The sequence below is a fragment of the Protopterus annectens genome, chromosome 4.part0 (assembly GCF_019279795.1).
Source record: "Protopterus annectens isolate FY-2018-M chromosome 4.part0, PAN1.0, whole genome shotgun sequence".
NCBI classification, from domain to species: Eukaryota; Metazoa; Chordata; order Ceratodontiformes; family Protopteridae; genus Protopterus; species Protopterus annectens.
In genome coordinates this window covers 1120475744-1120503651 of record NC_056733.1, presented here as the reverse complement: position 1 = coordinate 1120503651, position 27908 = coordinate 1120475744, and the positions used below count along the sequence as shown (strand labels likewise).

Below are 27908 nucleotides of genomic sequence, written 5' to 3'. Positions count from 1 at the left end.
CTCTGACCGTGGAATGCATTTTACTGCTAAGTTAGTCAAATCATTGTGTACAATGTTAGGCATCACTGAAATTTCATTGCCTGTATAGGCCACAGGCCATCAGGTATTATTAAACGAATGAATCAGACCTTAAAAACTAGACTTGCTAAAGTCACTTCAGAAACAGGTTCAACTTGGGCGCAGGCCTTACCACTAGCCTTACTTTCTATGCAAGCACAACTGCATCTTACCAAGGGTCTTTCTCCTCATGAAATTCTCATGGGTCGCCCTCTGTGTATGCCCATGACACCACCACCCCTTTCTGAATGATTCATTTGATAATTATATTCTCTTGTACTGCAAACCTCTCTTTTCCTTCCTACAGTTTCACCATCGACAAGTAGCATCTGCTAAACATCTTCCAGATCCTTTCCTCTGCCCTACAACCAGGCGATTGGGTTTACGCTAAGTCCTTCTCTAGAAAAATAGCGCTCCAGCCGCGCTGAAAGGGGCCCTTCCTGGTGGCTGACCACGTCATCTGCTGCTGCTGTGCGACTGCAAGGATCTCCAACCTGCATCCACACAAGTCAAAAAAGTTGTGCCGCCAGAAGAACAACAGCCTTTATCTTTTTCAACTCCTCCCATTGCTACTCGTACTTGAAGTAAAAGTGTACTAGTACCTGACTATGCCCAACATCTACCCATTTGGAAAACTCCAAACTCCAGACACTATGCAGATGCAACAACCATTTCCACAAAAATATTGGACAGCCATTTTGGTGGTCATTCTTGTTGTACTGCTATTTTTAACGTGGCCATTTTTATTTCCTGCTCCATCGACGCATCACACCAAGCGAGCTATTTGGCATCCACCTTTCAACACCTACCAAGCCATCAAATATGTTTATGCTTCTACATTCAACATTTCTAACTGCTGGATCTGCACTGCTACTCCCTCCGAACATTGGGGATGGTCACTGGCTGCGTCTCCACTAAGTATCATTGATACATGGACTAGCTTACTCAACACCGCTAACATTACATCCAGTAAATCTATAGCATTACAACGTTCACTCTGTCACAGAGGCACTCTGTTTGCGACAAAATCATTGGACTCGAAAAATGGGACAGTGTCTGCAACATGACCATCTAATACCAGTGGAATTACACAGAAGGAAACTGCATAGCCTCGGGCTGTAGAGTCTCATTTGATGCCATTCAGCAGACACTGAGAAAAGCCTCATTACACGGTTCTCACAATATCATACTTCTTGCCATATTCCATAGCATGACTACGGGCAGTTACCATTCTTCAAACGTTCACCACACTGGGTGCAGGACTGTTTTATATGCGGAAGAAAGGCCTATAAATGGCTACCAGAAAACTGGTCTGGTAGCCGTTTCTTAGGTTATTTAGTCCCAGCCATCAGACATGCATCTGCTTTACCTCAAGGAAAAATTTGGAATGTTCGAGAGGTTAAAAAGCCTGCCAATCCGGTAGGCCAAGTTGACTATTCACGGATTTATCATGCCTTAGCTCATGCTGGTACCAAAGGACCTCACATGGACTTGGGTGATGTCATATCGTGGGCTGGTACAATTCCAGCATACGGAGCAGTAAAATCAATTTGGGAACTGAGAAAATTGTCCAAGTTGCTTGAAGTATTAAGCAATGCCACATTTTCTGCTTTAGAACTAGTGACTGATGAACTGACTGCTATGAAAACTGTAGTCCTCCAAACAGTATGGCTCTCTTTCACCCTAGCGGCAAAAGGTGGAACTTGCCGTTTAATCCAGGAGTGTTGTACGTTTATTCCCGACAATCAGCACAAAATTGAAAGTCATCTCAAACTCAGTCTCCCCGAACTCTAAGGCCAAGGAGGCTGACAACCCAACATGGACATGGTTAACCAACCTGTTCTCAGGTTGGGGAGGTGGACTATTGAAGTTAATTTTATTAATCGCAGTATTCGCCATTATTGCCTTTCCTGTTGCGTTTTTAATCAAAGCATTGATTTTGAAAAAGACTACTAAAAAGGTGCCAAAATTTTATATGCCTGCAGTCAAATATAGATTATGAAATAAAAATGTGACACAATGTTGAAGGAACCAGCCACATGGTTATGTTAGACTTGGGGCAAATGTATGATAGACTAAATGGGGATGCTTACACGGCATCAAATGGGGAATTTTAGAATATGAACGGCCAAAGTATGTGTTTAAGGAAATTGAGTATGTGGCAATCTGCATGCATTAAGATGGACTTTGTACTGTGAACTCTGAATAAAAGTGAATAGTGGAAAAGTACTGAAAAACAAGAGCCTGCTTGAAAGCAGGCAATGTGCCTTATATGGAAGTGCATCTGATCTGACTGGAGATGTAGTAATGTGAACTGCTTTAAGCCTACGGGTAAACCACGGATTGGTTAATTGTCTTTTGTACTAATTTAATTGGTCTAATTTATATTTTTGTACTGTCAGCAGTATTACCAGTATAAGCTTATGCATTCCTTTGTTCGGAGAGTCTCCTTGGTACTTTCCATGAGGCTCCCACACGTGCGTAATAAATACCACTGAAAAAGAGAGGAAGAATGGTCTGGTCTTCATTTAAGGTAAAAACCTAGATGCAACAATACCAAGAGGAAATGCTGAAGTCTTTGGTTTTCTAAATATATACATTAAGCATGTGCAGACTGCTGCAAAGAGCCACTGGACAAAAGCCTGACAAATCACCCAGGATTTATGGTCACGGTTGGGCCCTAGGAAGAAGCTAAATTATGGGGGATCAGACGTTCAAACCTCCACTTTCTCTTCCGGGATGACATGAACCTGGGCAGACATGCAGTGACCAAATCAATAAGAGAGGCCCCAACGGGGTACTTACTCGCAGAATCTGACAGCAGAAACGACAGATGAGCTGACGTTAGACTGGCGGAAGAGAAGTTCTGGGGAAGGTACATGCAGACCCAGACCTTGCAGTTACTAAAGCTTTTACATACTGGCCGGACATTCAGGTCGCTAAGCAGAGACCAATCCTAAGGTTATGAATACTGCAACATGAAAACAGGATGTCTGTGGAGAGTTGGAAAAGAAAACATGCAGAAAAGGTAAAAGGGGAGTACCAGAAATGAAAAAAGCAAAAGAAAATAAGGATTCAAAGCAAAGACAAACGGACAATAAATAGCTCACTTAGAAGCAAAAGCACATGAAAAAAGAACCTTTATGCACATGAAGAACCGTTATGCTTAAAACATAGTGACGTTATATCAAAGATGTTTTTTTGAATGGAAGTTCTCTTGGCGATAAAGGATACTTGTGATAAAAGCATTTAGCAGGGAATCAAAATGTGCAATTCTGAACAGGGGTGGAAATACTTTTGAAACAGAATTTGAAAACGTTATGCAAAATAACTGTACGTAGCAAAAGTTTATGCTAAAAGGGGTTTATGGACTGGCAGATTGGATTCGGATATTTGTTTTAACAGAAAGAAAAACAATTATACATATACCATGCATGATAAATGGGGAGGGGAACAGTGTCAAAATATCTGAAGGGAAATGAATGTAAAAATGTGAACTGAAATGTTATAAATGTGAACTGAAATGTTATAAATGTAATGAATGTAATAAAACTAAAACATTTACGGATGAAAGGAAAATAAAGAAATCTGCAGAAACAGATGAGAATAAAGAGGACAGAGGGCTCTGAAATAAGCAAAGACAAACTGGAAGATAAGTGGTTGGTTAAGCCAAGAGGTACATATGAAGATTGGTGCAAGACAGGGAGGTCCATAGAGTTGTAAACTCTTTGGATTAGCAATGACCGACATTATGCAAAATTATAAAATACAAGAGGTGGGGTATACAAAAAGGCCCAATTCCAGTCCTGTTAACATATGCTAATGACACAAGTGAAAAAAAAATTGGATACAAGTAATATGTGGTTACAATGAAATCTATGGTATAAAACTTAGGAATAAAGATACAAGTAGAATTCAGTGAGGTGAGGGGGTGGAGGACAGGAGAACTAAAACCTGTCTTTTAGAGAAGATAAAAGATTTAGAAAAAGGTTCACTACTAAATTCAGTACTGACAGGAAAAATATAGTGTATTTATGTTGCCAAATATTTTAGAAAGGAATTTACAGATTTTTCCATTTATACAGGGTTCTAGATTACACCCAGTAAAAAGGAGTTCTGTATGTTAAGATGAAGGGGGTTTAGGATCAACCCAGTGGTATATGCTGCTTCATTAAATATGTACGAAGTGTTACAGTAAATAAAGATGAGAAATTAGTAATACAGAAATTTGGGGGTGAAAGTATATACATAAATATTTGAGAAAAACAAAAATGTTTATAGAAAAAGAATGCAATAAAACATTACTACGTAAAACCATGGGAAAATACAGCTGATGAAAAATTTAAAGCTATGAAAATAAGCAAAAATTACCAGTGAACGGGGGGGGGGTTATGCCTTACCATAACGTTCCATCTGTGCTGTTCATCTTCTTTCATTCATCACATATGGATTCAGTTCAGAGCCCTCAAAACAATCTGCCTATTACCAAGCTTGCGCCAGCCAAAAACCTCTCGAGCTAAGCTTTTACCCACAATACCCTTCGCAGTCACCTCAAGAGTTTGCCCAAGTCATACAAGTAAAGCAGAGGTCATTTCTGCGCAAATACCCTAGGACACCACTAGGACCCAAAGAATCCACCAGGAGCCTTTGGCGGGGGAAGGAGGGTGGAAGTGATGAATGAAAGATGAACACAGATGGAACGTTATGGTAAGACAACTTCTTTATCTGATGTTGATCTTTCCATTCTTCACCAATGGGACAGAATTCCCCAGCTACCTTATCCTTGGGTGGTCCTTATGGAAGAACGTTCCTAAGATACATGGAGCCGAAGGCAGCTCTCCCCCTGGAGACCACGTCTCATTTGTAATGACTGAAAAGTGTGGGGTTTAGCCCAAGTGGCTGCTGCGCAAATGTCATCCATAGAAGCCCTGGAATGAAAGGCTACAGAAGTTCCCATAGATCTTGTAGAATAGGCTTTAATATTCTGAGGCGCAGGCTGTTTTGTAAATGAATAAATGAAACGTATGCAGGCCCTTAGCCATTTTGATAAAGTGACCTTGGAAACAGTTTCCCATTCTAGGCCCAGAGAAGGAAACGACAGCTGGTCAGTCTTACGAATAGTGTTGGTTCCGTCCAAATAGAATCCCAACTGCCCGTGTACATCCAAGGAATGAAGGCAGTATTCCTTTATTAGAAACGTTAGGAGAAAAAATGGAAGATCAATAGACTGATGGAAAACTCAGAAACAACCTTGGGAAGAAAGGATAGATTCATCCGGAGTGATACTTTGTTCTTAAGAAAAATTAGGTAGGGTCTTCTGGTGCACAATGCCTGCAGCTCTGAAACTCATCTGGCTGATGTGATGGCTACCAAGAAGAGAGATTTTCATGACAAAAATTTGATGTCACAATTTGTTGCGGGTTCGAAGGGGGGTTGGGTCAAAGACTGGAGGACTAGAGTGTGGTTCTATGGGCTGTCTGAATGGCTCTATGGGCTGTATGAATGGGGGTCTAATGCGAGATACTCTGAAAGGTTTTGCACAAATGCCGTGATAAGAGTGGAGTACTATTAAATACATTATGATAGTTGGAAATTCCCACCAGATGTACTCATATGGTAGAGGATGCGGCCCCATCTTCAAAAAACTGAAACAGGCATTTAAGACTGCTGTGACTGGAGCCGAAAACGGATCTAGCATCCTTTCCTCGGACCATAGAGAACCTTTTCCATTTGTCCCGGTATAGTCCTCTGGTGGATGGATTATGAGAAGCCAGAATGATATGTACAGAAAGGATCACCTCAAAGAGTCAGGGTTCTTGCAGGTGCGCTGCACTACAAGCTGAACTAGCTCGTCTACAGACAGGGTCACCCAAGAGGTAGTAGGCCGGGTGCGGAAAGCCTGCAGGAACACCGACTCCTCAAAGATTAGTGGGCTTCCAGTCACCCCTGTTTCAACATTTCAAGGATGTCTCCAAAGGAGACCTCAGGAGGCAACTGTGGGGACCCTTCATCATCTAAATCTGTGCCCTCCATAAGACTCTTCAGGAGAGTCTACGTGCGGAAAAAAGGTCTGCCTGAAGAGGGATAGGAGCCTGAAACAGAAAACCTCGGAACCAGGGTCACAATCCATTCCTGAGGCTAGAGCATCAAGCAGGAACGGTGGCGACAAAGCTCCCGGTACAGAGGACAGAACCGAAGAAATACTCTGAACCGTGCCACCAACTGAAGAGCCCGCAGCCCAATCAATGGGTTGAGGAAGGACTGGTTCAGTAGGAACAGAGGACCAAAGGGACTGTCCCGGAATCAAAGGGAGGTCCACTACTGGCACAGAGATGGGGGGGGGGGGGGGGGGTCCAAGAGACATCACAGCAGAAGGCTTTGGAACCTAAAGTGGTCGAAGGAGGAGAATAGGATGGAGTCTGTGGAGAGAGCAACCCAAATAATGTAAGGGGATGGGTATCCCCTGGCTGCCAGCAGTTGGTACACAAGACGAGTTCTGAAAGGCTCCTGGTGATCTAGTGGATACGCCCGGGGTCTGGGTCGATCTAGGAATGGGCTATACAGTTGACCTAGTGAACAGATCTACAGATGGAGTGTATCGGGTCTGTGGTGCAAGGTCTACTAGCACCGAAGTCTTAAGTTTGGAGACTGGAAGCAGTTGAGTCAAATCTATTGTAGTCAGAGACGTAATAGTGCTTGGTGCCGAAGGGGCACCCTGAGCTGATAAGGCAGGTTGAGTAGTCATTGCAGAGATTAACAGATGCAGTGCACTGTGCTGAAGTGGCACCCGGTGCCAAAGTCGTAACAGGCAGGTTTATGGTCTGTGCCGGGGATGGTAGAGCCAAAGCTGGTGCCGATAAGTCGTAGTGCCTGGAGCAGATAATGTTGGAGCAGACTAGGCAGACTTGCGCTCCAAAGAATGTTTCTGTACTTTAGGTTTGACAGATGTGCCCTGGTCACCCAAAGTTGAAGACTGAACAGAATGGGACATTTTTTTTTTCATCTTTCCTAGGAAAGGTTGAGACCTCAGCCACAGAAAGGGCCTCTGAAAAGGGCGAATTAAGTAAGCCCTTTAAAATCAGCTTATTCCTGTGCTCAGAGTGCGCTGGCTAAAACTTTGGCAAATTACACAGGGAGGCTGCACCGAAAGACAGGGGCACCCCAAGCAATAAACAATCACTGCGATAATCACACTTGGGAAGTTTACCCTTACACGAAGTACAGTGCTTGAAACCTGAAGTACCCTTTGTCAGACATCATGACTAGTTAACCAAAATCTTCCAATACAATGTCAAATCCTATTTAGTCTAGTCTAAAATGAAAACAAAAGATGCAGTATCTATGGCAAAAGAAAAACACAACTAGATAGAGAAGGAAAGAATACCAGCTATGGTATTCAGGAATACCACAAGGGTAAAAGAGAGCCGTACCACCAATGGTACCTAAAATTACCAAAACGGGTAAAAAGGAAAGAGAAAACAGGGTAAATCTAACTATAAAGATGAAGATAAATGACTATAAATAACCAAGGATAGGCGAGTCAAACAACTTTCTCACAAAATATCAAAAATGTTTCACTTAGCTGGGAGTTCGGCTGAAAAGCAGCTTACAAGCTACAAGGCAAACTAGATCTGAGGTACCAGGGAGAAGGGCATTGTGGGTAAAAGCTTAGCTAGAGTTTATTGGCTGGCGCAAGCTTGGTAATAGGCAGACTGTTCAGAGGGCTTGGAACCAAACTTGATGAATGGGAAAGATCAAATTATGCCATATAAAAAGTGACAAAGTACTGAACATGCGTTTTTGAAATGTAAGAGTAAAAGCCTGAGGTAAACTATGTAAAGAATGTTTTCGAACAAGTGGATAAAATAAACTGATAAATATGGATATTAGAAGTAGAGAATAGATTTTATGGAATGGAATGATAAATTATGTTTAATAGTAAATGAAACTTAACCATAAAAAAGTAAAATCAGATTGCGGCTAGTGTGGTGGTGGGGTCCAACTGGGATGAAAATTTAGTACGATTGTAAGGAAATTTATGAAAGTAAATGTGCATGTCTAAATATGTAAACATTTAGAAGTCTTGTATATAAAGGACCCCTACTCTTGACAGGTGCCATAGGAGCTTACACATCCACCTGACCTTCTCCAACTCAGATGGGACCCTCAGTTTAACATATCTAAGAGAGAACACTCAGGAGTGTAGCACCCTCCTTATGCTGTAATACTTTGTGTAGGAATAGAACCCACAGCCTTCTGCACCAAAGGAGAGTGCTACCCATTGTGCCACTCACTGCTTTGAAAGACCACAGAAGATACTCTGCATCCATCAAGGATTTCAGCTTTGACATGTCCTGGTCCTCCTGCCCAAGCAGATCTCCTGATAACTCGCCCTCGAGGGAGCTGCCCTGCTTGATGCTTCTAGAACTGTCACCAAAAAGTTTCCAAGCTAGATGATGCAAGAAGGAAGTGGCAGACAAGGAGTATTTGGGGAAAAATGGGTCCTTTGCATACAAAAACTATCTTAATTTACAACATAATTACAAATAGGCAAGTGACTGAAGAAAATGCACATCCAGAAGTGCTGTTAAGGCCCAATGCTGCAGGCAGAGGGCCTATACATTCGATTGGCACCATCTCCCAATAACCATCAGACATTGTGGTTAAAAAATTAACAGCCCACTGTCCAACTACATACTTATTTTTAATTGTACTCTGCCTAATTTTTCACATTTGCTGTAGTATATGCAATTCTTAGGTTTTTCCAAAAAGCAGGAACAACATTGACAATGTAAGCACAATGTATAGTTCTCCAAGAAGGCCTAGAAGTGGGCTGGCACATCCTGATTAGCAGTGGCCGGACGTAATAATGCATCTTTTGAGGGTTCCATAAACTGGCACGTGGATGGAAACGCTCCAATCTGTTACCCCTTGCAGCTCTGGAGGAAAACAGGCAACTAATGTGAGACTACCGTGGAAAGCACTTTTGCCCCCTAATCAATGACATACTCTAGCTCTTTTCCAGCACTTTCCCCAGGGCCAAGCAAATACCTCCCTTATCTGTCAACAAGGTTAAGAAAAAAAGGTTGATCACTAGGGTTAGACAGTTGACTTAATTTATATAAACTGTACAGACCCCAACCTGGATTTCTACCAACACAATGACCTATGTACATTACCTCAAAGTCCTGTCTCTATATACTACTCCCTACAGACTGCTGAAACGAGATCCATGCCTGGCATACAAGGCATCCTTGGATACTACCCTGATGGACCTTTTGCATATCAAGTGAACAGCATCATAACCATCAGAGCCAATTACAAACTTTTCACATGCTTGAAAATTATGAGAAAACCTGTCCATATTTCATAAGCAAAGTCCTTCCCTAACTTTATTCTAGAGCAAGTAAACTGGAAATTCACCCCTAGTCTGGAATATATGCCTCTGATGGACAGCAGCAACATATTAAATGGTCTAGTTAACATACACCCCCTTAAAATAACCTCTGAAGCACAGTAACTCACAGAACACATTTGGATCGCATGGCTAGGCTTATACAGGCCCACTGATCATTAACCTAGAACACACCTATGAGTAAGGTCCTTCACACTGCCCAACTGCCTGCATCAACCATAACTAAACTGGGTAAGGATACTACTTTAGAAGCATAAAGATAAGAATTGATGCAAGTGGCTTTGTAACAGCAAGACAAACCTTTTGAGAAGGTTTATAAAACATTGGTTTGACAGGGAAATGAATTCTTGAATGCACGTTAAACATTTACCAGTATTTGATTACACACTTGAAATTTTATATTTGGCTACTCAAAACGTTTACACAGCTGTTACAATACATGTACAATGGATGAAAGACAAGTTTAACATAGCAGTAACCATTTCCAGCAATGTCCTTTGTTGCCTCTTGCTGTCTGCAAGACATCTGGAACCATTAGCTCAGTGTTTAAGACGTTTAGAAGTGCGACAATTTGATTGGGAAGAAAGTTTAAGATGAGCTCAGTCTGTCACTCATACAAGCATATGCTGACATCACTTAATGAAAAAAGAATGTGAAGGGATGTCAGAATACAAGACAAATGCTCCAAAACACTAAGGGATTAAAGGCAGCCTTCCCAGATATACAGAGTAGAATCATATGAAATAATTGCCAACTAAGCAGTACTCATAATGCCAGACACAGTAAAGATTACATACGAGGCCCAAATTTAATCCATTGAGAAATGCAGCATACAAGGATTTGGACCAAAAATACAGTTTTTTTTTTTTTTTTTTTTTAGAACAGCGGTGAAAAATCTATATTTAAAAACCCTTGCCATTAAACTGTGGTAAATCATTCAGGGACTTACGATTGGGGTTATATGGGGAGATTAGCATATTGCAGTTTAGCATTTTACAACATTTAAAAAAACAGGGGACCGATACCAAAGGATATCAGAGCGCCGTGCAAATAGGGTTACTCAGAATTTGATACAAAATGAAGAACCAGCAAGATGGTTGGATATTGGAACACAAGCAATTCAAGAAGGGGGAGCACTCAAGGCTTCTTTCATAAGGACTAAAAATAAGGAAGCACTATGAAACATTACCACAGAAACTATACTGGGTGATGGGGCAACCAGGATCAAGCCAATACAGGTGCTGGGTGGCCCCAATACAAGCGACACTACAGGAGTAGAATGCGCACGAAAATTACATGACTTTGGTATGACCATATGAACGGTTTGATGCAACACCATAGGTAAAATATACTGTGGATTTACGTAAACATGAGTGGGTGTAAAAGGCTCACTCACCAAGCCTTAGGAACAAGGAAATCTGAAACTAAGTGAGCATGTTCACGAGTGGCAGTGGAACATTTCAGCATATTTAATTTACTTGCATTTGATTACTGGGACTGTCCAACTGGAGCGAGGTCCATTTACAGCAAAGGCCCGGGGAGAAAAGCTCCACCATCTAACAAGTACAGTGATTGATATATAGAAAAAAAGTACAAATACAATGCAATAGAATACAATAAAAATATATAACAAAATATATATGATACAATGCAGTCATACAGATATATACAGTAGTTTGTTCTATGCAAGCTAATCCCAGCATAGTTTACTAATAGTTAGCCTTGGGTGGGAGTGTTTGGGAGCGAAAAATGCTCACTATCAACTTATTCAATGAAGGAGATGACTCAAGAACATATGCAGAATACATAATGGTTGTGTAGAAGTTGTTGCATTAGAGCGTTTTTAGTACAATATTGTAGGGATAGAAATGAGTGAAAAGGGGATAGTGACAGTGGGGAGAAGAGGAGAGATCACTATCAAGTCTCTATACAAATTTGAGAGAGCAAAAGAGAATTGCAAAAACATTCCAAAACTCCTCTGGGGAATCACTTGAGGCAACTGGTGCATTAGAGGGACACAGCTGCATATCCTTGGATCTGCAAAACAGAGATTCAGAAAGGAAGAGGTTTAAGTGCAAATTTCTAGATCTACATACTTGTATCCCAGAGTGCGATGTTGGTAAAAGATGCAGAAATCACTTTTAGGGGTAACTTTTCTGCGAAAAAAGCTGTCCTAAGACGTGTGAACTTCAAATTTTTGTAGTTTCCAAATTTTAGATCTTAGTGAAGCAAATATGTATAAAAAAGTGGCCCACATGGATAGAAAGATGTTGTATGCAGGTGTGCTAATTATATTCAACATGGTAGTCTTTATGATACACCAGCATCATAAGTTGGAGAAACTACTCTGGTTCACGGAAAGTGATATGCAGAATGGTTCACGGAAAGTGATATGCAGAATGGAAAAATCTGAACATGATACAGCTTTTATTAACAGAAAATAAAGGGAAAACTGAGGAACAAAAATCAGATAAAGTAAATAAGGGATGGCTAGTCTTTAATACCATCAACTTGCATTCATTAATCGGTTAAATAAAATATCTTCTACAACACAAGTTAACAGCCTTGGAAATACTAGTCTCCTGCCCAGACGGGACAGGGGGTTGAAGGATTCCCAGTGTTAACATTTCTGCTGGGGGGCGTACAACAAATATTTTGAGACTTACTGCTGACAAGCTTTTTTTTTTTTTTTTTTTTTTTTAAACTGTTCTGACCAGAAAAAAGCCATGGAAACAAATCGCAACACTCTCACCCAGTAGTGTCTGACCAATGTCAGACAGGCCAACCAGCTCAGTCCTAGTACAATGTCAATGACTAATAAGAGTATGACTACAGGGACTGCGGCAGTCAAGTCTGTTCTCTGCAGAGCCAAATGCCCTAGAAGCCTTGCACCTTCTTAATCTGCTGACATTTTTCTCTTGGCTCTTACTTATCCTTTGGCCATCTGCTCTGGTAGTAAGGCCCTTGCACAGAGGACTAGTTTTCATTTCTGGAATGAGATAGAAAAGGTGCTTCAACAATCTTGCGATTTTCAAGGTACTTTATAGTGAGGGCATCAGGGAGTCTCCTAGATCTGCCAGCTAAAGTGATACCATCTGGAATAATTCTTTGTACTCTCCTTTGGTTTCTGTGTGCATGGTCTTCCTCTATCTGGTGCAAGAGCTTGTGTAACACCTGGTGTGACTAGCCTGGTGTGCTATTCCAGAGGTGAAACGGGGTGAAAGAATCCCAAGGGACATCACAGCACCAGAGTCCAGACTTCCGGGTGCCTTTGTGGAGCAGATGCACTTGAACTAGATGGCTCACTTGGCTCCTAGGCAAAACGGACTCCCCTGACTTCTCCTTTGATGCTCACTTTTCTTCCTGCCACTTCGCTGCTACAATGACATTAGACCAAACAGGGACAACACTTTGCCTGAAAAGGCTTCCTACCTTCTCAACTATTCAAACTCTGGCAAACATGCCAATTGGCAACGTTTTTCTCTAGACACAGGAAGCAAACTGTGTGAAAACCTGTGATGGGACAACCCCCCCCCCCCCCCCCGAGGCAGACACCCTTCACCTCTGTATGGTGCTCAACCCTCTGCTACCTAATTAAAGCCCCAAAAATATAAAAGAGAATGCTCCACAGTGGGGGAACCATCCAGGACCAATTCAGGACTGCAACATTCTTGCAGCAATTAATGAGGCAAGAGAGACGCAAGTCTGCTTATTACATATACAAATATGAAGTAAGGTGACAGTCTGACCACAGGGAAAGGGTACTCTCACTTCTGAAAGTCTGGCCAATATCAGACTGAGCTTTTATCAGAGATCCTTAACACGACAGTGACTCACATGTCAAAGAAGTTAAGACTCCTTTATTTAGACCTGTTTATACCCCACCCACAACACTAGCAACAGAAGATTTCAGTGGTTCTCTTAAATGAAGCCCCGCATCCAACCTACTGCTAAGAGAACCTTAACTTTAGAGTGTACATTCTCAACTCCCATTTGTGATCCTAAACAAGTGCAAGTTTTTTTTTTGGGTGGGGGGGGCAAAGAGGTCTGTGAGACACTGCCATCTACCACAAAGCAATCCGCCACAGTAAGCCAGCTAACTACAGGGACACGATTCAGGTGTAATCTCTTACTACAAGGATACATTTACAGGCCAGATGGCCAATTAAAATAGACAAGGGGGGAACTTGCCCCATGTAGTGTGGGCAGCCAGATAAGCAGCCAATGAGTGGAGGCGACAGATACTAGGCAATCATTAGGTACCTTCACAAATACTGAAGTTTCACACTTAACCAGGTAACCCCACAAGACGCAAGGGTCCGCAGGGGCATATGTCTAGCAGCAGGTCATCAACAGCTCACAGCCTTAACCCTCTGCACTGCTGAATCCTGAAAATATAATTTCAGTAGGCTTCCTGTCAAAATCTTACCAAAAGGCCAAGACCAGTTTTGTAACCAGAGTTGCACAAGATAATTCTTTGCAATTAGAAAAACTTACTTTCTGTACTTTCGGTGTGGCTCCTTTTAAGGCTTTTCCGTTTTGGCTCTGTAGACCCTTCTGTGCAGGTGTTCCCTTCAATGGGGTCTGTAAAACAAAACACAGAAATTCTGAAGTCAGATAATTTGACACTCTTGGAAAAACAAGTGATCCAATATCCATTTAAAATAGGTTTAGTGTTGAAAGTGAAAAATGCACAATAAATCACAATTTTACACAAGGAGAATGTTTTACTGCATTACATTAACAGATGGTGACAGCAGAACTTGAGCTCAGACCACTGCAGACAGCTAGTTTCTCCAAGTCCTCTATGGATCACTCCACCACAGACCACTGCAGGTATCTACCCCATACTAGTAATCAAGAGGTTCCTGGAGAAGTCCATCCAAACTACCACTTCTGCAGACTTTTCATTAACTCAAGCCAGTCATCTGATGCCTGGAATACAAAATACAAGTGCCTTTTCAAGTTCTCAAAATGCCCAGTTTCACACCGTGGAGTTTCTGGATGTGTGCAAACAGTTGCCTAGAATATGCCACCAAGAACCACAATGAGTTAGAAAAAAAAATGCAATTACACAAATGCTAAGATTTTTTTTTTTTTTTTTTTTTTTTAAGTGCAGTCTGTCACACTAATCTGTAGAGCACTTTATTGAAACCTTCCAGCTGGTGTCAGAAGAGAACTCCAGTTTGCCCTTGGCTCCATTTGCCTTTAATGAATTTGCCTGCCATGTGAGCCCCCCATACATAGTCTGATGCATCTCGTCAGGCTTTGGGCGGCAGGGTGGGCTGAGTGAAAGTGAGTCCCTTGTGGTTGCAGGCCTCTGCCCACCAAAAGAACTCTGTCCTTCGGCAAGGAATGATTGAAATCAGTTTCCAGGTCCTGAGAATGTTGACACCAGAGATATAAGTACCACTAAAGTTCCCTCATATGCAGCCCTGCACATGGAATTAGAAAGCATGAGGCCATGAACCATACGGCTTGCAGAATTTCTTGCAGATAGCTGGGTTTGGGTGGCCAGTAGTTTGAAGTAACTTGTCAAATAAACATGCTTTTCTGGAGTGAAGAATGCCATCTGGGAAGTTGCGTTTAAGCTTGCTCCCAGGAACACAATTTCTTGGCTGGGTACCAGATTGATTTATTTTCGTTGATGGTATACCCCAGAGAAGTTAGGAGTCTCTTTACAAATGTCAGGTGCTGAATTAGTAATTCCTGACTGTCCGCCTGAATCAGGCGATTGTTCAAGTATGGGTAAATTTGAATATTACTCTGCCTGCAGTAGCAATGGCTGGAGCCAGGCACTTTGGCTTAACTACTGCGCCCAGGGTATTCTCAAAGGGAAGTGCAGAGAACTGATGGTGCATAGAGCCTGCCCCGAAATATAGATATTTCCTGCAAGATTCCTTTATGGGGATGTGCAGATAAGCTTATTTAAGTCTAGGGTGACCAGCCAGGAGTCCTTGGCTAGCACAGGCAGCAGCTGTTAGGAGTGTAAGCATTTTGAACTTTGATACCACCAGGAAGGTGTTGAGAATCGACAGATCCAGGACAGGGCACCAGGAGTCTTCTTTTCTGGGCACCAGAAACAGTCTGGAGTAGAAACAGTTCCCTTTGCTCTGTTGGAACAGGTGGTTGAGTAGCCCAGATAATAGGAGAAAGTACTTGCTTTTGGGCCTCTGCCCACTGGTTTGGGGAAGGTCTGGCAATCCGCTTGGGGTTGGCAGTGAATGGAAGTAGAATCTGTATCCCTGGGATACAATGTTTAAGACCCAAAGGTCCTGGGTAATATATTCCCAGTTTTTTTGCAGGGAGAGTTTTCCTACTAGGGGTGCAAGTATTTGGATAAGGCTGGGGAGGATGAAGGACAAGTCATTGTGAACTTTTTCCATAGGATGGTGGCTTACCACTTGTTTTTGAGGAGGGAGCACTCCATTTTTGAGGGAGCACTCCATTGTTTAGATTTGTGCATACCCTGAGACTGTAGTCTTGGTGGTCTGCTGGCCCTGGGTTTGGACTGTGAAGGCCTGAGAGGGACTGAAAAGGACCAGTTTTTCAAAGGCCAATGCCCACTGAATCTAAGTGGCTGTACCGGTTAAGAAATCTATAACAGTTTGAATAGACTTCGCTTTTTCCTCCATCTTTTTAAGAACTTCTGCTTTTGTGCCACACACTCTAACGGAGCATCTAGTAATTTTGCTTTGACGTGGTCTGACAAGATTTGTTCCTTCAGCCAAGCATGCCTTCTCAGAACAGACCCAGTGACAGCAGCCCTGCAGGATGCTTCTAAGGCATCAAAACCGCACTGCAAAGTATGTTTACCAACTTGGTTTGCAGAATGCATTAACTCTTGTAAATCTTTATTTTCTGCACAATCAGGAATCAACATTTTTTGTTTAATTAGCTCCATAATATGCTGCTGGTACTTAAACATGTGAAACTGGCAATTTAAATCCTTGATGGCAGGAGTTGCAGAGGTACATACCTTCTTACCCCATCTGTCTAAAGTCCTAGAATCCTTGTCCGAATGGGTAGGGTGTTTGGCTGTAGTAGCCTTAATACCTTTAGGTCATTGGGAAATTGTCTCTGGATCCACAGTAGGACTTTTAAAAGAGAAATTTGTGAGTCAGGTACTCTGTAGTACCTGTCAGGCTTTGTAGGAGCTGGAGGTAGAGTATCAGGGGTAAGACCTGATTCCATGAAAATCTCTACAATATCCAGGACAGAGCGTATAGCTAGAGGCCTGTGCTGAAGCAAGTCTAAAAATTCCCAGAGTCTCTTTTGACTGAGGGTAGTCCTGGCATTCCCAGCGGAAATTATGCAAGGTTTCACTGAAATAAAACAAAAGTCTTCTGGAGGGGAGGGAGAGGGAATGGAATCCTCTACATCTGAATCCCCATAGGTTAAGAGCACGTCCTGGTAATCAGAGGGGTCAATTTTGTCTTTTAGGGGGGGGGGGGGGAGGCTGGCTTCCCCTAATTAAAGCAATAAGGTCTTCAGCCATTCTAAGCATTTGTTTGAGGCATGGAAACTTGACAATGCAATTTGGTAGTCTACTTCCTAGGCGTAGTGCAAACAATGGGCCTGAGAAATTCTGTAGTTTTATTCAAAAACAAAGTAGTCTGTTTAATACGAAGATCAGAAGGCCTGAATACACCCTCAAAAGCCAGTGCCTGCACAGCAGCGCCAGACCTATCCAAGGTAGTAGAGACATCCGCAGGTTCCATAGTCTAAGCATCTCGCGGCATACCAGACTTTGAATGGGTCTCAGTAGAGGCCTGCGAATCTGTAAAAGCAGTTATCAGGGGCTGCGAAAGCACCTCGCAGAGTACCGGCAGACTGGCGACAAGCTTAATGGAAGAGTTGTCAGCAGTTTTGGACCTATGCGGTCTGTCTTTATCCTTACCCCCCCCCCCCCCCCAAGATCGGTAGTCGGGTGGCTTAACGAAGCCATTTCAGAATACGGAGAACGTCTGTGAAAGAATTTAGCGACAGACAGCCCCACAAATAGTTCGGGCGTTGAACAAGGCACAAAACAGACAGCGAGGAACATCGTGGTTTGGGCCTAAACAGGTGACAGTACAAATGAAGATCTGTGAGGTATTTGCTTTCCACAGACATGACAATTGTTAACTTTCTGACATCTGTTAGAGCAAGAAAAAAAGGATCCCCAACGGGGTACTTGGCTTTAGAAGACTTTAGGTTTGAAACTCGAAAAATGAAAATTTCAGGTAGCGGCGACCAGCACTTGCTAACTTCTTCGGGCTCCCACACTGTAAGAAAGGCTGATGTAATGGCATCGGCTGCATGTTTTATACCCCCCCCAGACGACCTGACGTCATGGAAGAGGCAACAGCATCAGACACAGACATCACAAGACACTGGTACTCGGGCTGACTGAGGGCTACCTGCAGGCAGATAACACAAGTGTGATGACTGCAACAGTGGCAGGTAGCCCAAGTTTGATGACTGCAACAGTGAAACACGAAGATAATCAAACAGCACAGTATCTACTAAAGACACTGTTACAGCTATAGCACGCTTACAGCAAAGGTACAACACTAGCTTTACACACAACATGCTGTGGAATCGATGGATTAGGATATCAAACCTCACTCCATATACAACTAATGCCACACTTCTGGCTAGGTCAAGGAGACTGATGTGCTGCAGGTGCTGTACCTTCACACCCAAAACATGTAATGGATCTTGTATCTGGGAATTTGTGTAAAGTGTTAGAAAACTGGCATAAATTGTAGAATGTAAAGTATATGCATTGCTGCACAAGCTTGGGACTTCCGCCACAGAAAGCCAGGCATCTAGTCAAACTACTGTAAATGGGGAAGGATGAAAAGGTTGATCAGAGGAACCTCACATGGATATCTTCACATCTGTTGCATAAGAAGCACGTCTGTCATTTTTAGTTATTCAGGGCTAGGTTCCTCAATGGTCTCCTGTACTGCAAGCCTAGTAACCTATATAGTACCTATAGGAGCCTGCCAAATTCAGTGCAGGTAGCCAAGGTACAGGTTCTTTCTATGCACACTTAGCAGTCTACTTCTCATCTGGCAGAGAGTTTGAGGGGAGGGATGGTCAGCTTGGCTCCTTTGTCTACTTCATAAGCTTATCTGGTTCTGACAATCTGTGATGGGGGGGGGGGGGTTAAGCCCAGCAACACTGCAGCCCTTTGAGGTTTGCCACTGAAAATGGTCCCCTCATGAGGACCACTGTATTCCCAGAGTTAGTATAACAGACTTCTCAGTGGTCATCTTCACAATTTTACCACAACTCAAAGAAGACACCTGCAAATGATGCATCTTTGGCAAGGTCTGCTCCTTTATAGCCCCCCCCCCCCCCCGGGATGGGTAGAATAATGCTGCTACAGTTTGCAGAGCATTTATCAACAGTGAACAGTTTGGCTTGACTTGCCAGCACTGAAGGGTCAAAAAATCCTGAGCCAAGGAAAACCAGACTGGAGACCCACTCTGCAAAGTAGGTGAGAAGTCTAAGACCTTCTAGATGCAAATGTTTGGCATTTAAAAGTGGTACAACATTCAAAAGGTGGTTGGTCTTTGTCCACAACTACAAAATACCGTACAAGAGCTTACCACAACAGCAAACAGCTTCCTGATCACTGCTGCAGTATTCTTGACATATGGGTCATCACAGCTGACAACCATAGTCAAACTTTACCTTCCCTAGGTTGTACATACAATGCATGACCTCTGCTCATATGCACTGTGGTTTACAGACTGATGTAAAAGCATGGATCCTCAGACTATCCCTATGCCAGTTGCGTGAAGACAGAAGAGTCTGGTTATCTATGAAGGGCAAGGCTCAAATAGGCTAAAAACTCCATTCCCATGTAACAGGGCTAAAGCAAAGGGCGAAAGGAAAATGAAGGTTGAAGTGATACAAAGAGGGGATGGAGAATGAGATGGAATACTGCAATACTGATTAGTATGACCTCTACTGTTTAACTCCTTACACAATTGTACTATGTCCTTATTGAACTTACTGTTGCAGTATTCCTGATAAATGGACGATTCCCAGAGCAGGAAGGGTGGTTCATTACCAAGTAAAAACTGTCCAGCAGTCCACAAAGGAATGACCTGGAGAAATCAATTATGAAGAAGAAACTGCAGGCTCAAGAGGAGACTTAATTTCTCAAAAACAAAATTAAAGGTCCCAAGGAGGAGGAATAGACTTTCTTAGAAGCCAGATATTAAGGATGCCTTTCAAAAATGTTGACTTCAGAAGAGAAGCCAAAGTTGGACTGAGCCAGATCAGCTGAAATTTCAGATGAAACTGCCAAACCAAATTTCAGATGAAACTGCTAAACCAGAACTAAGCAATTTACACAAAGAAACCATAAGAGCCTGCAGAGAAAGGGTCCAGGTCATGCCAGAAACCACATAAAAAATCTTTTCCATTTATGGCCCATAAAGGCCAAGTGGGAGTCATCAGCAAGACTGCATACCCTACAATCTTGCACAAGACCTTTGCTAGCAGAGAAAAGAGAACAGGGATACAGAAATCTACCCTTCTAATAAACAGGCATTTATCTACTTACCCAGAGGACTTGGCACTCTGAAATAGAACAGATGCAGCTGTCTGTTCAAAGGGAAGGAAAAAATCCACCAGTGGTACCCACTCAATGTCCACAACCCCCCCCCCCTTTAACGATTTTGTCCTGGATCTGATCAGAGTCTGCCACCAGTGTGCTCTAAAAGAATGCATACTGCCTGAAGCATGTCATAGTGTAACGCAAAATTACAGGCTTAGAGCAAGCTTGCAAAGGTAAGATTTTGTGCCCCCTTGCTTGCTGATGCATAACATGGCCGCAGTATTGTCTTTAAAAACCTTTAGAGGACTTGGAACCCAACGGGAATGAAAAGTCTGGAGAGCTAGAAGTAAATCCCTCATCTCCTTGACGTTGATAATGTCTGTTAATGGTAAAGACCCCTGGATTGTTTAGGTTGCTGGAGGTGGCACCCCAACCAGGATCGTAAGCATCCATGTACAGCTCCTGAGTGAGAGCAACCTGAAAAGACAGACCTTGACTCAGGGAAGTCTGGGAAATCCACAGCAAAACTCAAGCATGAGACAAGGTAAGAGGGACTAGATAATTCCAGAGGATGGCAGCACTGTAGCCAAACATTCTTGAAATAAAAACTGAAATTTCTCACGTCGAGTCTGGCAAAAGGAACCATGGGAATGTTGGATGTCATGTACCAAACAGAGCAATTCCTTTGCAGGAAGAAATGCAAGAGGAGACCGGAAACAAAAAGAAGACCTTTGGAGGTAGACAAGCCATCACTGGAACAGTCAGATTTCTGCAACCCAAAAACACTGTCCCAAGATGGAGTCAATACAGACTGAGAAAGAGTATGAACTCCACACTGCACTGAAGCATAGTGAAAGATTCATTCTAAGCAGGAACTGCCATGAGGGGGCATAAATTAAAAGGTCATCCAAATAAGGGAATATATTTGGGTTCCCTGAAGTCTGCAGAAAGCTACCACAGGGGTCAGATTTTTGGTAAAGACCCTTAGGGCTGTAGAAAGACCTAAAAAAGCAGGAAATCGATAACTGGAACAAACAAATGTAAAAATATCCTGAAGACAGGGTGAATATAATATGGAGGTAAGAGTCCTTCAAATATAGGCACCAGAAACACTAAGCAGACAGGAAAGTGTCTGACAAGACCACATCCCGAAAGGAGGAACCTTTGAAAGAGGTAGTGAATGAGCTTCCATGTTTCCACCTTCCTGGAAAAAGGATTCTGGAATATGGAATAATCTGTTCCCTGCCAAGACAAAGGTAGGGATTGGATGGTTCCCTGTTCCACTAGATCCTGCAGAACCAAAAGAATCTCCTAGATATTTATGTGCTTGCTTCTGCCCTTAGTGTCCTACAGCCCCTGCACTTTTATCCCTCCTAAAACTGCTCCCCAACATACTCCAAAGGGTCTGTGTTGACTGCTTTGTAGAAGGGAGAAGGGGACACCTGGACTTATCTGTTGCACCTGCCCTCGGCAAGGAGGGTATCAGAACTGTACTCGTTACAGTGGATGTCAGAGTGATCACTGATGCAGAAGCCTTACACGTATGGGTTACATCCTGCAAAGGACATAACAGCCAGCCAGCTTTAAAACCTTCACGCTACCTTTCACACCCAAACTGTCAGGCAGCTTGAGATGAGCTGAATAAAGGCAAGTTTGGGCACAAAGCCCATCAGAGTCTTCCTGCCAACAGAGGGAGGGAGGCTAGCCCTGAAAGGACAATGCTAGGAAAAAAACACACCCTGGAATAAATGCACCAAAAAATAAGGGGGAGGAGTGGCAACTGGAGCAGTGATTTCAAACTATTATGGCATTTGCAGCTCATACCACTGCACTGTGTTCATCTTAATCATTGTTGTAGCCTTAGCCATATGGGTCCATTACATTAGAAAACTACATATCGGAGGTGGAATAAGTCCAGGAACCCCTGGGGGAATGGTCCTTTAAATGCCTGATCTGGACCTAAAGAATAGAGCTTACACAGCTTTGTAAATGTACAGAGAACTAAGTAGCTTCTAGAATCCAACCCTTTCCAAAAAGCCATAGAAGCCAGGGTCCTGGTAGAGTGGGCCTCGACCCTGTCTGGAACAGTTTTGTTATGGTCATAGTAACATGTCTGCTTTAGAAAAACATTTGGAAACAGGTTTTACTTATTTTACATTTCTTGACTGGGCTAGTCTAACTGAATATATGTCCATTTTCAGTAGAGGCCCAGGGAGATAAGCTCCGAGGAATCAAACAAAATTACATATACAAAAAATGTATACAATGAACACTGCAGGTGCAGTACAGAGAACAAAGAGGTCATTCGTTCATAACATAGTGCAAAATATACAGATACAATTAGTAAATACAAAAAGTAGTTGCAATACATAAGAAAAAGATGGCAGCTGAATTATACATTAGTATACAAGTAGTCAAAGAAAAAGTAGGAACTGAAATTATACAATATATTAGTAAAAGTAGTCTCCTTAATGAGATTCTGAAGATGCAAGTAATAGTAAAGAAGAAAAAGTTAAGAAAAGGAACATTACGGAGAAGAGGAGGGTAGGTTGAACCAAGTAAGAGCTAGCTGATCAGTCGGTTTAGTACAGGGGCACAACCAGTGTGTTCTGAAGAAAAGTTTCAATTTGGTTTTAGAGAGAGATATAGAGGGAAGAGAAGAAAGATAGTTAGGAAGAAGGTTCCAGGATTTTCCAACAGTATTAGAGAGTCCCCAGCCTGTTTGATTTACAAATATTTACAAGTTTATGTGATGATCGTAATGTTTTTAGATTGTTGTAGGGGGTAATGAGGGCAGATAGTATAGGGGTACGGGTAGGTTGGTAAAGGGTTTTATGGGCAATGGTCAGTTGGTTTAATTTAAGCTGATTTTGCAATTCAAGCCATCCTAGCTGCTTTAGATTAAAACAGTGGTGGGTTCTGAAAGGGTTATCTGTAGCAAATCTGGTTATGTTACTGTAGAAGTTTTCCATTTTATTAATGTTGTTTTTAGAGAGATTTGTATACAAGGGTGAGGCATAGAGGAGAGTAGAAATTAGATGGGTGTGAGCAATAGTTATTCTAGCTGCAGGAGAGAGGAAGGGTTTGATCCTGTAGAGAAAGCCTAGTTTTCTATTAACAGATTTTAGAGTATTGTTAATATGGGTGTTGAAGTTAAGGTCATCTATGGTGATACCTAGTAGTTTGGTAGTTGGATCTGGGGATACGAGAGTACCGTTACTGGATGTTACTGTGAAGTCTACTGGGGGGGGGGGGGACTTACAAGTAGGAGTAAAAAGTTTAGTTTTTTTGGGGTTCAGAAGGAGACAGCGCTGTGTAAACCACTGTTCAGCACATTTTGGGTAGGGGAGTAAAGTTCAGATATAGATGTGGCTGAGCATACAAGTGTGGAATATCTGCATATTGTATGCATGTAGCTTGGGGTATTGCTAGGTGAAGGCAGTTGATAAATATAGAAAACAGGAGCGGTCCTAATATGGACCCTTGAGAAAGTACAGTTTTGTACCTACCATAAATGTAGATGTTAGAGTGGTTATACTGCTGCAGTCATCACACTTGGGTTATCCTGTAGTCAGGCGGTTCGGCAGTCGGCCGAATACCAAAGTCCTGGTCCGGCGTTGGTTGTAGTCGCCTCTTCCCTGACATCAGTGCGACAGGGGTATAAGAGACAGCAGACTCCATTTTCTTCAGTTTTTCTTGCCCCAGATGTCAAGTGCCCCCAACTAGGAAGGCAATACAAAAGCTATGCAATACCTTAGTAGATGAGCAAAAGTACTAGCTGTTAGCAAATACACCATATAGACATGTATCCAATAGATTGATGTACATGGAGTTGTAACTAACACCCTGGTATGTAGAGGGGATGGAAGGAGGGTAACCTGGACTGCAGCAGTATAACCACTCTAACATCTACATTTATGGTGGGTACAAAACTGTACTATGTTCGTGCTATACTGCTGCAGTCATCACACTTGGGTAGAATCCCAAAGCTATGGAAGGGTGGTTGGTACTAAACTGGGTTAGGTGATGCTAGGATGTCCTGCAGAACTGCAGTGGCAAAACCAGCTCTGGTTTTTGAGTATAATGGAAGGTGGCAGTACTTGGTAAAGGTGTGCACTGAACTCCAAGTGGCTGCCTCCACAATGTCTTTGGTTGGAACCCCTCTGAGAAAGGCTGCTGAGGTTGCAGTAGCCCTGGTAGAATGGGATCCAATATTGACAGGCACTGCCTTTCCATGGTGCGAGTAGCAAAAGGGGATACAATGTGCTATCCATTTGGAGATGGTCTGTTATGAAATAGCCTTTCCTTGTGAACCTGCAGCATATGATACAGAGTTGGTCAGTTTTTCTGAAGATCTTTGTCTTATCTAAATAGTAACGTAGCTGTCTGTGAATGTCCAAAGAGTGAAGGAGCCTTTCTCCTTTATTCTGTGGGTTAGGATAAAAGGTGGGTAAATGAATGGTCCGATTCAAAGCCACACTGGATACTACCTTGGGCATGAAGGTAGGGTTAGTTTGTAAAGAGACTCTGTCCTGATGGAAAATGATGAAAGGTTCCACTGCCATAAGTGCCTGTAGTTCTGAGACCCTGCGTGCTGAGGTAATAGCCAGCAACAAGGCCGTTTTCCAAGACAAGTATTAGTTCTGCTGAGAATGCTGGTTCGAAAGGAGGTAGTGCTTTTCTAAAACGAAGTTCAGGTCCCAAGTTGGTGTTGGTGGTTTTCTGGGGGGTCTTATATTCTTAGCCCCTCTGAGAAACTGCCCAAGTAAAGGGTGTGAGAAAATTGGGGTATTTGTATTATACTGGGCTGAAATGGCTGAAGCGTGGATCTTAATGGTGGAGAAGGAAAGGCCTTTGTGTAGCAACTCAGTTTGGTATTGCAGTGTGTGAGGAATGTTTGGTATCCAAGGATTTTGACCTTTAGCCTGGTGCCATGCACAGAATCTTTTCCATTTGCCCGAGTAAGTCTTCCTGGTGCTGGGCCTCCTGGCCTCCATAATTATTCAGGACGTCCTTTGAGAGAAGTGTTGATTGATAATTTAAAGAATTCTCCATGCAGCTAAATTTAAAGTTCTGAGCTGGCTGTGACGGGTTTGATAGTTTCTGAGTCAACAGTAGTGGGAATTGAGGTAAGATCCATTGAGGGCTGTGAGTCAAGTTCCTTAGTAATGGGTACCAGTGCTGGCGTGGCCAGTCCGGAGCAATGAGGATCATTTGTGGTCTCTCTGATCTGACCTTCAATAATACCTTGGTCAATAGAGGTAGTGAAGGGAAGGCATAGACCGTCAGTGTTGTCCAACTGAAGGATAGAGCGTCCACTTTCCAGGCTAGGGAGTGATGAGTCCTTGTGCAGAATTTTTGTAATTGGCAATTGTTGGGTGAGACAAATAGATCTATGCCTGGAAATCCCCATCTTTGAGTTATCATTGAAAATACTTGTGGGTGTAGTCTCCACTCGTGAGGGTCTGCCATATTTCTGCTTAATTTGTCTGCCAATATGTTTTCCTTTCCTGGCAGGAATTGTGCTTGTAGTTGTACTTGGTAGGTCAAAGTTGTGTTCCATAAGGTCATAGCCTATCTGCATAAAGGGTAGGAGTGTGTTCCTCCCAGTTTACCACCACATAACTGTGGTGTTGTCTGTCCTTATTAGAAGTTGTCCTGGATGCAAGAGGTCCTTGAAGGCTGTCAGTGCATTTTACACAGCTAGCATCTCCTTTTGGTTGATGTGAAGATGCATTTGTTTTGCAGACCATTTGCCCTGTATGCACTGTCCTGCCATGTGTGCTCCCCAGGCGTAGTCTGAAAAATCTGTTGTCACGGTTTGGTTTGCTGGAGGTAAGACTAAAGGAAGACCCTCGTTTGTTTGACATGCTTGAGCCCACCATAGGAACTCTTTTTGAAGGCAGGGAATGATAGGTATATTTGTTTTGAGGCTGTGCCTGTGTTGAGACCACACACTTTTCAGGTACCATTGTAATTTTCTCATATGCAGCTTTGCATATGGGATTAGTTGGATGCATGATGCCATGAACCCCAATGCCTGCAGGATTTTCCTTACAGTGAGCTGGGTAAAAGTGGCTATATTTTTGAAGTATTGAGTCAATTATTTTTGTTTGTCTGGCGTGAGGTAAGCCATCTGGGCCGTTGTAATTAAGCTGGCACCCAGAAATATTATCTGTTGCGAGGGTATTAGTTTTGACTTTTTGTTTACTGTGTACCCTAGGCAACTGAACACCTGTGTTACAAAAGCCAGATGCTGTAATAGAATGTCCTTGCTGTCCGCTTGGATCAGGCAGTCGTCCAGATATGGATAAATTTGTATTCCTCGTTGTCTGCAATATGCAATTACTGATGCCAGGCATTTCGTAAATACTCTGGGCGCAGCAGATAAGCCAAAGGGCAATGCAGAGAATTGATAATGCGTTGTAACTGCCAAGAATCTGATGCATCTTCTGCAATCTTGTCTGATAGGGACATGCAGGTATGCCTCTGAGGTCCAACGTTACCAGCCAAGACTCCTTGCCCAGCATGGGAAGGAGTTGCTGTAGTGTGAGCATTTTGAATTTGGGTACCTCCAGGTATTTGTTCAGAATCGAGAGGTCTAAGATGGGCCTCCAGGCTTTGTCCTTTCTTGGGACTAGAAACAGTCTCGAGTAAAAACCTTGACCTTGCTCCTTTGTAGGTACCTTTTGAATTGCTTTCATATCCATGAGAGCTGAAATTTGCGTTTGAGCCTCTACACATTGGTTTGGAGGCAGATTTGACATGCCTCTCATCCGAGGTAAAGTGTGGAAATTAAATCTGTAGCCTCGGGTAATAATGTCCAGAATCCATTTGTCCTTTGTTACGATGTGCCAATTTTGTGGAAATAGAGCCAGTTTCCCTCCCAAAGGTGCTGCCAGGGCAATTCTGCTTGGCAGGCGAAGAGGGAAGTCATTGTGTTAGTTTCCTGAAGGGTTGAGATCTTTCGTCTCCACCTCCGAGTTGTTGTATGCCATTGTCTAGGCCTGAAAGAACCTTGTGGCTGGCCTCTGCCCCTTGGGCGCCTGTACCTACCTCTTTGGGGTCTGTCTGATGCAGGAAAGGACCAGTTTTCTGATGGCCAGTTTCTGCTGAAACGAGGGAGGTTGTACCTATAAAAAATCTTTAACCGTTTGCATAGATTTTGCCTTTTCTTCCATTGTCTTCAAAACTTCCTCTGCTTTGACACCAAACACATCTTTCTGCAATGGGGCATCCAATAACTTTGCTTTGACATGTTCTGGTAAGGCTTGTTCTTTAAGCCAAGCATGCCTACGTATGACAGACCCTGTGACAGCTGCTCTACATGAGGCTTCCAATGAATCAAAACCACACTGTAAGGTACGTTTTCCCACCTGTTCCGCTGCATGCAGCAAATCCTGCATCTCTTTCAATCTAGTTGATCTGTCTGAGGGATCAGCTTCTGCTTTAACGGTGTAATCAAATACTGTTGGTATTTTAGCATGTGGAATTGGCAGTTTAATGCCCTCATGGCCAAAGTGGCAGACTTATACACTTTCCCCATCTTTCTAATGCTCTGGAATCTCTTTCAGAAGGAAGTTGATTCTTAGCAGTAGAGGCCTTAACCCCTTTGGGACCCTCGGAAATGGTCTCTGGGTCTGCATTAGGGCTTTTGTATAGAAACTTATGAGTATCAGGGACTCGGTAGTATCAGTCTGGTTTAGCTGGTGCTGGAGGTAAGGAATCTGGGTTTAAACTGGATTCAGAGAAAACATCATCCAAAATGTCTAAAACTGGAGGAATTGCCCGGGGTCTATGCTGTGGAAGAAGAAGAAACTCACGGAGTCTTTTCTTGGAGTCAGAGTAATCTTGGCCTTCCCAGTGGAAGTGTTC

At 42.8% G+C, this 27908-nt stretch overlaps 1 protein-coding gene across 3 annotated transcripts in view; it reads right to left on the bottom strand.

The window, feature by feature from the left end:
• NPM1 (nucleophosmin 1) overlaps positions 1 to 27908 on the bottom strand; it is a 367407-nt gene that overhangs the window by 102518 nt on the left and 236981 nt on the right. For all 3 annotated transcript variants that reach the window (XM_044069094.1, XM_044069097.1, XM_044069095.1), the window contains exon 8: positions 13970 to 14056. In XM_044069094.1, coding sequence (XP_043925029.1) covers positions 13970 to 14056 — 87 coding nt within the window. The remainder of the gene's footprint in view (positions 1 to 13969; positions 14057 to 27908) is intronic.